This window comes from Chiloscyllium punctatum, chromosome 15, assembly GCF_047496795.1.
Source record: "Chiloscyllium punctatum isolate Juve2018m chromosome 15, sChiPun1.3, whole genome shotgun sequence".
In the NCBI taxonomy this organism is placed as follows: domain Eukaryota; kingdom Metazoa; phylum Chordata; class Chondrichthyes; order Orectolobiformes; family Hemiscylliidae; genus Chiloscyllium; species Chiloscyllium punctatum.
In genome coordinates, this window is record NC_092753.1 from 4,897,018 (window position 1) to 4,910,557 (window position 13,540).

Genomic DNA, 13,540 nt, shown 5'->3' on the forward strand with positions numbered 1-13,540 from the left:
CTTTCTAGCCAGGTTCACAGGCTGCGGGAACCTTCCCCACCACACATTCTCCACCAACGCCCCCCACCCCACCGATTGCCCGTATTTTTCATGCTGTGAACGTTTACACCTTCTATGGTCATACATACCTCCTCTGGATCGATCTGCTGTTTCTCTACTTGTCCTTTTATTTACCTTTTCACCTCAGTACTTTTGCTGGTTTTGTTTTGCCACCCACTGTTCCCTTATTGCTTTTTCCTTGCTATCTCCTTTCCCTCGCTGAAAGCCATCCAGTCCTGACCAAGCTTGGCGACAGAAATATTGACTTGGTTTTCGTCCCTGTCTGCAGATGTTGTCCCACCTGCCAGGAATTCCCAACATTTCAACGTACCTCTCTGACGCAGCTTCAGTCTTCTCTTCCTTCATCTCCTCCTGGATTTCCTCCTCTGTACATTCCAACTTCACTCGCTCCTCCGCTAACTGTTTCTCCACTGCCTCCAACTGAGCTGTGGTCCTTGCTAAGAGCATTGACACTGCATCCTTTGGGTGGATAAAACACATATCAGTACGGACCACGTGTGCCCGCCCAGCGAGACATCCAAGCAACAGAGGTAAAGAAAGAGTGAACATTTACAACACACCTCTCATGTCTCTCCCAGCATTGGGCTGGAGTCAAATGTAATCGCTAACTTGCGCAGAAACGTACCATAGTCAATGGGATACTTCTCCAGTTATTGACCTGGGAGTATCGAGGTTATGATTTCAAGGATTGGGATGACAGAAAGCTCAGCAACGTAATAGCCAGGGTAGCAAATAGTAACAGACATCAAAATAACAGACAGTCACATAGCACATGACATTTAATGCAGAGAAACACAAAGTCATAGAGATGTACAGGGAAACAGACCCTTCGGTCCAAACCCGTCCATGCCGACCAGATATCCCAACCCAATCTAGTCCCACCTGCCAGCACCCGGCCCATATCCCTCCAAACCCTTCCTATTCATACACCCATCCAGATGCCTTTTAAATGCTGTAATTGTACCAGCCTCCACCACTTCCTCTGGCAGCTCATTCCATACACGCACCACTAGTCACACAATGAATGGCAAAGACCTTGTATTAATATGATACTGGTCACAACTTCAGTACACATAGCTATTGGAGTGATCACTTTTAGCAGTAGCACTGTTGTACTGTTGGAAATCTCCCACAAAACTTTGTCTCGCTCTGTTTTCTGGACATTTGTGATATCCAAGATTCACAATGCAGTGACAAGTTGGTGATGTGGCAAATTTGCTCTTGTTCAGGATACTCAAAAGTGCCCACTTTAGAGGGTTATGCCTATCAGGATGTTGCTTAATCGAAACAGCATCTCCTATATCTACTTCATGCACAAAGAGGTTAGTAGCTCCCAGTTTATTTCCGCATATCTCCCCCTGTGATAGTAATAACTCCAGTCATTTCAATTTTCTTGTGGAAAGTAACTCAATTTATCCCAATTTTTGACAACTTCCTCATTGTCCAGTCTGATTTGAGGAATGTCCAATTCAGAATCCTCTGAACTTGGTTCTTCCTTCTGTGCTGTAATAATTAACACCTCCTCCTCTTGCTTTCCTTCCCAATCAAAATACCTTTTGAGCATATTCACATGACACACTCTGTGAGATTTCTTCCTGTGTGGTGTCCTTATCGAGTAGGTCAGCTCTCACAATTTCTTCTCGACTTGATAAGGTCCACTAAACCTTGCTTTTAAAGGCTCATCTGTCACTGGGAGTAACACCATTACCTGATTCCCCAATTACAAAATTGTGATTTTTTATCCACTTCCTGTTTTATTGTATGCTGTGATACTTTTAAGTGCTGTCTAGCCAATTCTCCAGCTCTATTTAATCATTCTCTAAAATTTGACACATACTCCAAATGGGTGATCTCTGAATCCTGACCTTTTAATTTCTCCTTAATCAATTTTAATGGTCCCCTTACTGCATTCCCAAAAATTAATTCAAATGGACTGAATTTAGTTGATTCAATTGGTGCATCTCCGATCACAATAAGTACAAAGGGGGATCTCCTTATCCCAATCATCTGGATAATCCTGACCATAAGCCCTCAACATGGTCTTTAGTGTTTGATGCCTTCACTCTAGCGCTCCCTGCGAGTCTGGATGGTACGCAGTAGATTTAAACTGCTTTATTCCCCAGGTATCCATAACCTCCTTGAATAGTTTGGATGTGAAGTTTGATCCTTGATCTGACTGGATCTGTATTGGTAGTCCATATCTCGTAAAACATTTAAATAATTCTTCTACAACCCTTTTGGCTGTGATGTTGCGTAATGGGATTGCCTTTGGAAATCTAGTTGACACATCCATTATTGTTAACAAATACTTATTCCCACTTTTTGTTTGAGGTAGGGGACCTACACAATCAATCAAGACTTTTGTGAAACATCCCTCAAATGCTGGAATAGGTACTAAAGGTGCAGGTTTTATTATTGCCTTTGGTTGTCTGATCAGCTGACATGTAAGACACGTCTGGCAAAATTCAACGTCATCTTTGTGTAGTCCAGGCCAGTAAAAATGTCTTTGTTTTTAGCCCGTGTTTTCCTCACCCCTAAATGTCCTCCAAATGGTAGCTAATGCGCCACTCACAGTACCTCCTTTCTGTCCCCTACTGGCAAAACACTTTGATGAATCTCTGCCCACGTCTCATCTGCTTGAATGTGTGATGGTCTCCATTTCCTCATTAAGACGTCATTTATTAAGCAATGACACACAGGGATGCATTCACTTTCTTTCTCAGTAAATGCATTTTGATATACTTTCTGCTGTTATTCAATCAGCTTAGCAGAGCTAAAGATATGTTTATGTATTTGCTCCTTCTCGGTTCCACTTATCTGATCGAAGAAAGTTTTGCATTACACTGTCTGCTTCCTTATCTGTGCCTTTTGATCGCTCCTGTTTCAGCTTGTGTCTCTGTGATCTTGTGACCACACAATCAGGGAAAATTCCTGGATAAACATCTTTGATATGTTCAGTTGCCTGTGTCTCCACAGGCTTTGCAACTAGAGTAGGCAGTACACCCACTGGTGAATCAGCTATATTATTTGCAAGGCCAAATTGTATTCCTGGAGCTGAGAGTTTATCTAGTGCTCCTACCAAAAATTCTCCATACTTCACTGGACTCTCTGGCCTCACTTTACATAACTGAGCGCTTTTTGTCTAACCATGAATTCCTGTTAACAGTACCTTTTTTCTGGCAATAGTCACTCAGGGGTACATATCTCCTCATTCTTCAGCATCACAGACTGAGAGCATCCTGTGTCCCTTAATATTGTAACCTCTTAACCTACTACTCCTAACCTATGTGAATAAACTTTACCCTTGCATGTATATTTTTTAAGCAGATCTGGTACTTCCACCTTAATCAACCTCCGATCATCTTGTACACTCTGAGGCAGTTGTCTAACTTCCCTTGTGCTTCTTGTTACTAGTCCAACAAAACCTTTGGGCTTGTCTGATTTTCCTACATCTGGTTTTCTCTTAGCCTGGCAACACTGATTCCATGTGGCCCACTTTATTACAATGAAAACACTGGAACTTTTATAATTTCTTTGTCCCCTTCAAGGGTGTTTTTAACCCTGTGGTAAATTATCCATATGACCTTCACTGAGATCTACTTTTCCCTTTCCATGTGAGGATTTCTCTTTGCCCCAATTTCTATCCCTCATGGACTGAAATTGATCCTATTTTATGGACCAGCTCATAGTCATCAGCTGTTAACCTTGCTGCTTTAATTCTCTGCTCTTCCACAGGAGTTCACATTACTTCCTCGCTAAGGTTACCTTCAGCTTTTATCTCCAGCCTTTTAAGCTGACTTTGCTTTTTTAAGTGTCAGGTTTTGAGGTTCAAAACCTGTCTCTTTTTCCTTCTCTTCTGCTTCTAATCGTAACTCAAACTGTTTCATTTTTGCTGCCCTTTCCTTATCTCTTGCCTCTAACTCAAGCTGTTTCATTTGCAATTGAATTCTTGCCATCTCTATAGACTCTGATGGTTTCTCCAGTGAGTTTAAATGCTGAGCTACTGCTGTAATTATCTCTCCTTTCCTCACAGAAGCAGGCAGATCCAAGCCCAGATGGTCTGCTAATTCCTGCAGCTTGGTCTTATTCTTGTTCTGCAAACCTTCCAAAGTCACTGCTTCCATTTCCAGAAAACTTTAGGCGACTGAAAGAGTCATTCCTAGCCCAAGCTCTGTCTACCCAACCAAACCAACACCCAAAATAAAGACACTAGCACCTACCACTCGCTGTTTAAAATCCCGGACGAGCCCCCAGTCCATTATGGACGAAACCAGACTATTCGGAACATTCTTAAGCAGGCAGCCCTAGACCATAACTTACAATTTGTTTCAGTAAATGTACAGTGACCTTTACCCAGAGTGAGATAGCTAGGTTGACTACTCTATTTTAAAACAGGCAAAACATTTATTCACAACATTACATAATGAAACACAAAGAAGAGAATAAAGAATCTCTACAGAACGCAGTCAAATCCAAACAAGACTTAATTATGCTGAAACGAATATACACAACAGCCCCAAGAGATAGAGAGAGACACAGAGTTTCCACACTTCCCAGTTTAAGACTGAACTCAAACTGCCCAACTCAGTTAGAGAGCTGACAGCTCCCCTTTCTTTATACAGGTCACTTCTAAAACATGACCACTTTGGCCTGAAGGCTCATCTATTTACATAGAAACAAAAGGCCTCTCTAAATCCTTTTCATCTCGGTACCAAACCAGACTGATTGGAGCCCAGCCCGGTTTATTGCCCCTCTGAGAAACATCAAGGACAGTCTCTCCTTGAGCCAAGGAACAGCTTTTAGAAAAAAAAAGGAACTAGCTTTGGGACACCTCAAAGAATTCAATAAGGTTTGTGAGGCATGACCTGCCTCTCTCGAAGCCATGCTGACTATCTGTAATCAAGTTATGCTTTTCCAAATAATCATAAATCCTGAGTCTTAGAATCCTCTCCAATAATTTGCCCACCACCAATGTAAGACTGACTGGTCTGTAATTCCCAGAATTATCGCTTTCTCGAACAAGGGAATAACATTTGCCACCCTCCAATTATCTGGTACTACTCCAGTGGACAGTGAGGATGCAAAGATCATCGCTAAAGGTACATTAATCGCTTCCCTCGTTTCCCATAGTAACCTTGGGTATATCCCATCTGGCCCAGGGGACTTACCTATCCTTATGTTTTGCAACATTTCCAGCACAATCTCCTTCTCAACATCAACCTATTCAAGCATATCAGCCTGTCTCACGCTGTCCTCCCAAATGATAATATCCCTCTCAGTTGTGAATACTGAAGCAAAGTATTCATTCAGGGTCCTCCCTGACCTCTTCCAACTCCAGAGACAAGTTCCCTCCACTATCCCGGATCGGCCCTCCCCTCACTCTGGCCATCCTCTTGTTCCTCACATAAGTGTTGAATGCCTCAGGGTTTTCCTGCAATCCTTAATTCAAACCTCTCACCATTGCAGTTTGTGAATGTTTCAAAGGATGTTAGCAAAGCACCAACAGGAGAAAGGGTTTCCCCAAACTCAGAGTCGAAGGAGGCTCCCGTGGAGCAGAACTCAGAATGGTTGGTTCACTTGCTGTAAATACTACTCACAAAAAGAAAAGACCTGGCATCAGTACAAGCCTCTCCCAACTGCTCACTAACATGCACCCTGAAAGTTTCTGTCAGTAATCAGTCTCTGCCTCATAGTATAGGTGACTCCAATCCCACATCAATATTGTCAGAGCAGAGTAGAATAGAATCCCTACAGTGTGGAAACAGGCCCTTCGGCTCAGCAAGTCCACACTGACCTTCCGAAGAGTAACCCACCCAGACCCATTCTCCCACCCTATTACTCTACATTTACCCCTAAGTAATGCACCTAAAATGCACATCCCTGTGGGCAATTTAGCACGGCAAATTCACCTAACCTGCACACCTTTGGACTGTGGGAGGAAACCGGAGTACCCGGAGGAAACCCACGCAGACACGGGGAGAATGTACAAACCCCACACAGACAGTCACCCGAGGCTGGAATCGAAACTGGGTCCCTGGCGCTGTGAGGCAGCAGTGCTAACCACTGAGCCACCGTGCTGTCCTTGATTCACAATTGTTGTCTTAAAATGACTGTTAAAATCCCTCTGCAAAGTGGCATCAACTTGGCTCCCAGAAACTGGATTACTACGACCAGGGATGGGTTACAAGTGCTTCCCTCACCACTGACTCTTATGGCTTGAAGGGAATTGCTTTGAAAGTAGTCCAAGAAAGATGGCCGAACATTGCAAGTTTCAAAAGGAGATTCATGTTACGGAGAGCGAACGCTTGGTGTCTGACCTTTAAGCACCCAGAGACACAGTTGCTCAGAAAAGCATGACCTTACTTCCTTCCCTGTTAGAGTGAATCAAGATAGATTAGTACATGTTCAACTTTACCTTCATTCCACTGTCGGTCAGCTTTGCGACAGCTCCAGTACTACAGCCTTGCTTGCTGGTCCTTTCGGGTATCTTGCCCATACTACTGAAGGTTAACAGTTGATACCAATGGAGCAACATTTCACCTGGTCTTTCAATGTCAGCCAGGCTTATCTGAACAACGCCCTGGAACAGAAGAAACTCACTGAGACAGATGCAGGCCAAACACAAAGTTTAACGCATGTTCTCTTTCAGCCCCATCCTTATGTTGGGTTACTGTGGCTCAGAAAGCTCAATGCCTTACTGATCAGCCCATTCCACACTTCCCCACCATTACTCTGTCTAAGCAAGGCACCCAGCAATCTGCCCAGCCTTCTTCAGCACCACTGGCTCTCTCACCAAGAAAGAAAAGGGGGTCGTAGGTACATGGGAGTACTGCCACCTCCAGGTTCCCCACCAGGCGGATCTGGGCGTCTATGGTCTTTTCTCTATCATCGCTGCTCACTTTCAAATACACCTCAACTGCCTGCAGATCAATGGAATCCAGAATCAGACCACATGTACACTAGGCAGCGGGTCTCCCTCAGGGAGTCAGTTCATGGCTGGACAGCAAAACAGGTTTCACAGTAAACTGACAGGGAAACTAGTTCACACTGATGTTGAACTGGCAGTGTCACAGAGTCATCCAGCATAGAAACAGACCCTTCGGTCCAACCAGTCCATGCCGTCCCATTTTCCCAAACTAAACTAGGCCCACCTGCCTGCGCGTGGCCCATATCCCTCCGAAGAGAAAGTGGGTACTGCAGAGGCTGGCGATCAGAGTTAAGATCAGAGTGGTGCTGGAAAAGCACAGCAGGTCAGGCAGCATCCGAGGAGCAGGAAAGTCTACGTTTTGGGCAGGAGCCCTCCATCAGGATACTCCGAACCTTTCCTATTCATGTACTTAGTCCAATGTCTTTTCAATGTTGGAACTGTACCCACATCCACCCCTTCCTCTGGCAGTTCATTTCACACATGAACCACCCTCTGTGAGAAAAAGTTGCACCTCACTTCCTTTTTAAAACGTTTTCCTCTCACTTTAAAAGATCGGCCCTCTGGTTTTGAACTCCCCCCAAACCTAGGGAGAAGAGCTATTCACCTTATCTAGGCCCCACACGATTTTATAAAACTCTAAGGTCACCCCTCAACCTCCTATGCTGCAGTGAAAAAGTCCCAGCCTATCTTCATAGCTCAAACTCTCCATGCCTGGCAGCATAGTGGTAAAATCTTTCCTGAACCCTGTCCAGTTTAAATAATATCCTTCCTATAACGAGGCAACCAGAACTGAATGCAGTACTCCCAAAGGGGACTGACCAGCGTCCTGTACAACCACACCATGTCAGATATGAACACCTGGAGCTAATGTAGACTTGTGTTAAACTTGCAATGAGTCGGGATATCAATACCTGGAAACTGCAGTCAGCACCTACCAGTAACTCTTCCTGCATTTGCTGGTCAATGGAACATATATCCAGCTGCATAGTCTTCAACCTCAACATGTTGGGCGCCACTGGAATTTGAAACGATTCATTGAAGGTCATTAGCGCCTGAACCTCTAAAACCTTAGAGCAGAAGGTAAACAGTGTGCCGGGGTCAATCGGGAGCAACGAGGTCCGTATAAACCTGCAACGAGAACTGAATTATTCTTGTTCACAACAGATTTTCAGTTGCAAGACACAACTTGAGTGTAAGCCCAGCACCCAGCAACAACAGTGGTCCAGATGCCATTGTATCCTCTGCTGACTACTATAAGCATCCAGACAGGCCCCACTCGCTGTGTTCAAGTAGTGCTTTCTCTGTAGAAAGTTAGACCACAACATATGACATCAAAGGCTCCGTTTCTCATCTCCTTTGCTGTTAAATTTGATGCTGCCAGTTAATAAAATGACTGCTTCTTTCACAGAGGTCTGCAGCCTCTCATAGTGGGTGTGAACCGAAAGGCGACAAACAAATTTACCAGAGGGCCCACTGCAATCCTGTTGTCTCCAGAGACAGACCCTGACTGGATGTAGTCCTGAAGACATGGCCATGTGACTTGATCACATGGCATTCAACCACATGACACTGCTTCAGAGTTGCTCGACCACATGATGTTTACTGCAGTTTGCAAACATCCTTATGGTTACATAGAACATTACAGCACAGTACAAGCCCTTCAGCCCTTAGTATTGCACCGACCTGTGAAACCAATGTGAAGGCAATCTAACGTTTACATCCACATGCCTATCCAATGGCTATTTCAATGCCATTAAACTTGGCAAGACTACTACTGTTGTAGGCAGTGTGTTCCATGCCCGACTACTCTCGGAGTAAAGAAACTACCTCTGACATCTGCCCTATATCTATCACACCTCAATTTAAAGCTATGTCCTCTTGTGCTAGCCATCACCATCTAAAGAAAAAGGCTCTCCCTGTCCACCCTGTCTAACCCTCTGATTATCTTATATGTCTCTATTAAGTCACCTCTCAACCTTCTTGTCTCTAACAAAAACAGCCTCAAGTCCCTCAGCCTTTCCTCGTAAGACCTTCCCCCTGTTTGCAATCGTCTGCAATTCTCCAAACGTGGCCACACTGGAGTTTTGTACAGCTGCAGCATGATCTCATGGTTCCGAAACTCAATCCCTCTACCAGTAAAAGCCAACACACCGTATGCCTTGTTAACAACCCTGCGAAAGTGAATATAGCAGATGGAGATAAAAGTCAAGAGTGTGTTGCTGGAAAAGCTCAGCAGGTCAGGCAGCATCTGAGGAGCAGGAGAATCGACATTTCCGGGGAATGAGGCTGGAAGGGGTGGTACCTTCCCCCCATCCCACTCCCATTTATCTCTCCACCCCCCGAGGCCTCCCAGCCTCTTTCCTGATGAAGGGCTTTTGCCCGAAATGTTGATTTTCCTGCTCCTTGGATGCTGCCTGACTTTCTCAACAACCCTATCAACTTGGGTGGCAACTTTAAAGGATCTATGTACCTGGACACAGAGATCTCTCTGCTCATCTACACTACCAAAAATCTTAACATTAACCCAGTCTTCTGCATTCCTGTTACTCCTTCCAAATAGAATCACCTCACACTTTTCCACATTAAACTCCATTTGCCACCTGTCAGCCCAGATCTACAGCTTATCTATGTCTATCTGTAACCTGCAACATCCTTCAGTACTATTCACAACTCTACTGACCATAGTGCCATCTGCAAATTTACTAACCCATCCTTCTATGCCCTCATCCAGGTCATTATATAAATGACAAACAACAGAGGACCCAAAACAGATCCTTGTGGTCACCAGTAACTGAACCCCAGGATGAATATTTCCCATCAGCCACCACCCTCTATGTTCCTTCAGCTAGCCAGTTACTGATCCAAACTGGTAAATCACCCTCAATCCCATGCCTCCATATTTTGTGCAATAGCCTACCGTGGGGAACCTTATCAAATGCCTTCCTGAAATCCATATACACCACATCCACTGCTTTACCCTCATTCACCTGAATGGTTACCTTAGTCTCAGTACCACCATGATCTGAATAGACCAAAGGCTTTTCGCTTTCAAGGTGAAAGGAGTAGCAATTCATAAATCTGAAAGATTTAAATAACACTTAAACAAAAACTATGTATTGACCACTAATGTGGCTATTGATTACCATCGATGCAACAACAAAGAAAAATAGAACCCTCATACAAAATCCAAATACTGCAGATGCTGGAAACCTGAAACAGCTGAAACCTTGCCGCAGCTCTGGCAACGTTGAAACTGGTTATTCCGTTCCTAAATGCTGTCACAATTGCTGCGTATTTCATTCTTTTTTGTAATTCATTTAAGCAACTCATATTATAAGCTCCTGTACTACCTTTTGGCTTTTTACAGCATACCACAAACAATAGAAAGAACAAATGAAACCAAAACCAAATTTATTATGAATTGTCTTGACTCCCCAACCTGCACTCAGGGAGGTGATGCCCAACCTCAGAGCAGTCTAACAAAGTTGCCTAATTCTGAAACAAAACACATTTTTGCAACAGCCCATACCAGAGGCAGACACAAAGAACTAAATGTTTACACACAGGTCAGGAACAACAGTGTCGATCGTAACAATGTGATCTTAAATATACATGTCCTAGTTGGGTTGGAGATCAGCCCAGTGCCATTGAGTGCCAGCCAGGATTAGCCAGGAGGTGGCAACTGTCTGCACACTGTAAGTGCCAGAGGCCAATGGTGGACATGACGGGGCCAGGTGCTACCTCCCGTGAGGAGGTAGGTGGGTGGCCTGGTAACCTGACCAAGGCCAAAGGTAAACAGGGGGACCAATGTAAAAGGTCAAGCACACAACCAGCTCCTGGCATCAAAATGAAACTTTAATTTCTGTCCACTTTGAAACTGGCGGGCACACACCAACGTGCCTGAAGTGGGCAATCCCAACGCTGACGGTTTTTGCCCCAGTAACAAACCTCACATGGAGCAAGTCTCGATCACTTTTCCTGTTTCCCACCGCTCACCCTATCTTGGAAAACTGCGGCATTTCCTGGAGATAGGAGACCCCAGTGTCATCCTCCAGTATTTCAAAATGTGCCCACCACCCTTCCTGACCCCCAGTGAAAACAAAACTCCTGGTTGAGCCCTCATTTCACTCCAGTTTGTACATTATCATCTCCCCACGCACGTTTTGACAGCTTTATGACAAGTCACATGAACAGAGAAGAGATTTCTACTCATTCGCTCAGTGTGGACACCCAGGGTCCCCTATACAAGGGCTTTGATCTCAATACAACTTGCCTCTTTGTTCAAAAGTGTGATTAGCATGGTGTTGGATGGCATTTTAATATGACTCCAAAGTCAACACTGGCACTGGACTCTATCAAGAAACAGGTCAGTCCTAAAAAATGGTCAAAAAAGGTCCACCTTTCATGATCAAGGCTTGTATTATCGTTTCCAACTTACACTCTGTTCCCATCTTTCACCTGGAGAGCAGTGAGATTCCGCAACTGAAGGAGGTGGATGATCAAGCATTCCTCCCGGTGATCGTACCTGAAGATACAAATGTTTTGTGAGCGTATCTGCCAAAGAAACAAAAGGCCTGCATTTGTAAAGTGCCTTTCCCAACCCGAGCAAGTCCCAAAGCACTCTGCAGCCAATTCTAAAGCCTAGTCACTGTTGTAATAAACTGCTGCTAGCAGGGTATTCCTGCCAGACATCTTCGATTGATTTCAAATCCCCACGTGACTGCAGTGTGTGAACGTACATCCTCTGGATTATTAGTCCATTCTGATTGTGCTTTGTTACTGATGCAGAACTCTTAAAGGACATGACGTTTCATGTGGATTGCCTCATGTTTTGATCGTCCAGAGGCTGGATTTCTATTGACTCATGTTTTTAAAGCTGCTTAACCAGACAGCAAGAGACAGTAGTAACCATTCAGCCCACCCTGCTGATCAAACGCTTCGATGCCCGTTATCCACTCTATTCCCAAAACCCTTATATGCCATCGACAATCAGGAGGTCAGCAATCCCCACTCGAAATAGAATTCAAAGACTGAGCTTCCACAGCTTCTGGAGAAGCAAACTCCAAAGACTCTCCGAATTAAAAAAAACCTCTCCTCCTCTTGGTCCCAAGAGATATCCCCCTTATTTGAAGTTAATCGTGCCCCCAGTGAAGGTACAAATCTTATCTGCTGCTCACCTGGTCTATCCTTCACAATATTTTGTAAAGTTTCAATGAAATCTCATTCTTCGAAACTCTAGAGAATACAGGCCTGGTTTGTCCAGCCTCTCTTCATGGGACAGTCCCACCACCCCAGAAACAAGTCTGGTGAGCCTTTGTTGCCCTCCCTCCCGGACAATAATAGCTCTCCCGAGACCGGGAGACCAAAGCTGCGCACAGAACTCAATGCGTGGTCCACGCCAGTTCCTATACAATAGGACCAACTATTGCTGTGCAAGCGCAATGGTGTTCCTGAGAATTCTACTCAAAACACCAAAGGAAACACACCTCCCAATAACTGCAAACAAATGGGTGTCACTGAGCGAGCCCGGTACATTTAAACACTTACACAAGTCCCATTTTAATTTGTGGAGGGTCAAAAGCGATGGAACTAGTATTGTACAGAGTCTCGTCTGCATCTTCAGGCCTGCAAATCCAAACAAATGAACACAATAAACGCAAAGCAACCTCACAATCTAATAAGTCACAGTTATTACAGAGGCGTGTCTGCACCGTTAAACTAGTGGTCGAGTGAGCCTCGGCTCGGTGGGAGTACTCCAGCCTGAGTCAGGTTACTGGTTAGAGAGCTCCGACTCAATACTGAAGAGTGTTCCTGTCAAGGGGCTGACCTCCCATCTGGTAGGATCGGAGTAATGACTCACACCACAGGCTCTGCCCATTACGTCTCGTCTGGTCAGACTAAACCACACGCCCACATCATGGATCTTCCTCACAGACTGCGATTTGCCCAAAGTAAATGCCGTTCAAGAAACGAGCTGGGTCCCACTGCCTCATCAGAGAGGGAGGAGAGAGTATAGTTTGATCACTTTGTCACTGAAGCGATCTGTATTACAGCTGAGCAGAATGCGGGGGGGGGGGAAATGGACCCTTGCTACTGGTGATTTGGTGCTCCCTTGCCCCCCCCCCACCCCCGAGACAGATATTGCACAATACAGGCAGAAAGCCCCATAGAATAGCAGGGCCCACTGTCACTATAATGGGCAGCCTCAATAATGTGGCTCATTCCAACTTTACAATTAGTGGAACAGAAATTGCAACCATCGACAGATTCACACAAACAGGACCAACCATGGTGACAAAACCTACCACTAAAGGGACAGTCATTGCTCAGACCAAATTAACGGGTGCGCAGGGTATTATAGTAATGGCCAGAACTACATGCAGCACAGTCTGCACAAGCTACCAAGTGGCCACATAATGGCGCCTCTCACAGCTGGTCAGAATCGGGAGGGTAGGATGTCTCTGCAAAACACCAGCTGGAGAGTGATTGGATTTTCTTAGATTAGATTCCCCTACTGTGTGGAAACAGACCCTTCGGCCCAACAAGCCCATA

General features: G+C 44.9%; 1 protein-coding gene across 1 annotated transcript in view; it reads right to left on the reverse strand.

Moving 5' to 3' along the window:
• The window catches only part of wwc3 (WWC family member 3), a 193,974-nt gene that overhangs the window by 15,159 nt on the left and 165,275 nt on the right, over positions 1-13,540 (reverse strand). Inside the window, exons 13-17 of the mRNA XM_072584498.1 lie at positions 12,536-12,613; positions 11,427-11,513; positions 7,924-8,116; positions 6,476-6,640; positions 371-519 (exon numbers count right to left, since the gene is read on the reverse strand). Of these exons, the coding sequence (XP_072440599.1) occupies positions 371-519; positions 6,476-6,640; positions 7,924-8,116; positions 11,427-11,513; positions 12,536-12,613 (672 nt within the window). The remainder of the gene's footprint in view (positions 1-370; positions 520-6,475; positions 6,641-7,923; positions 8,117-11,426; positions 11,514-12,535; positions 12,614-13,540) is intronic.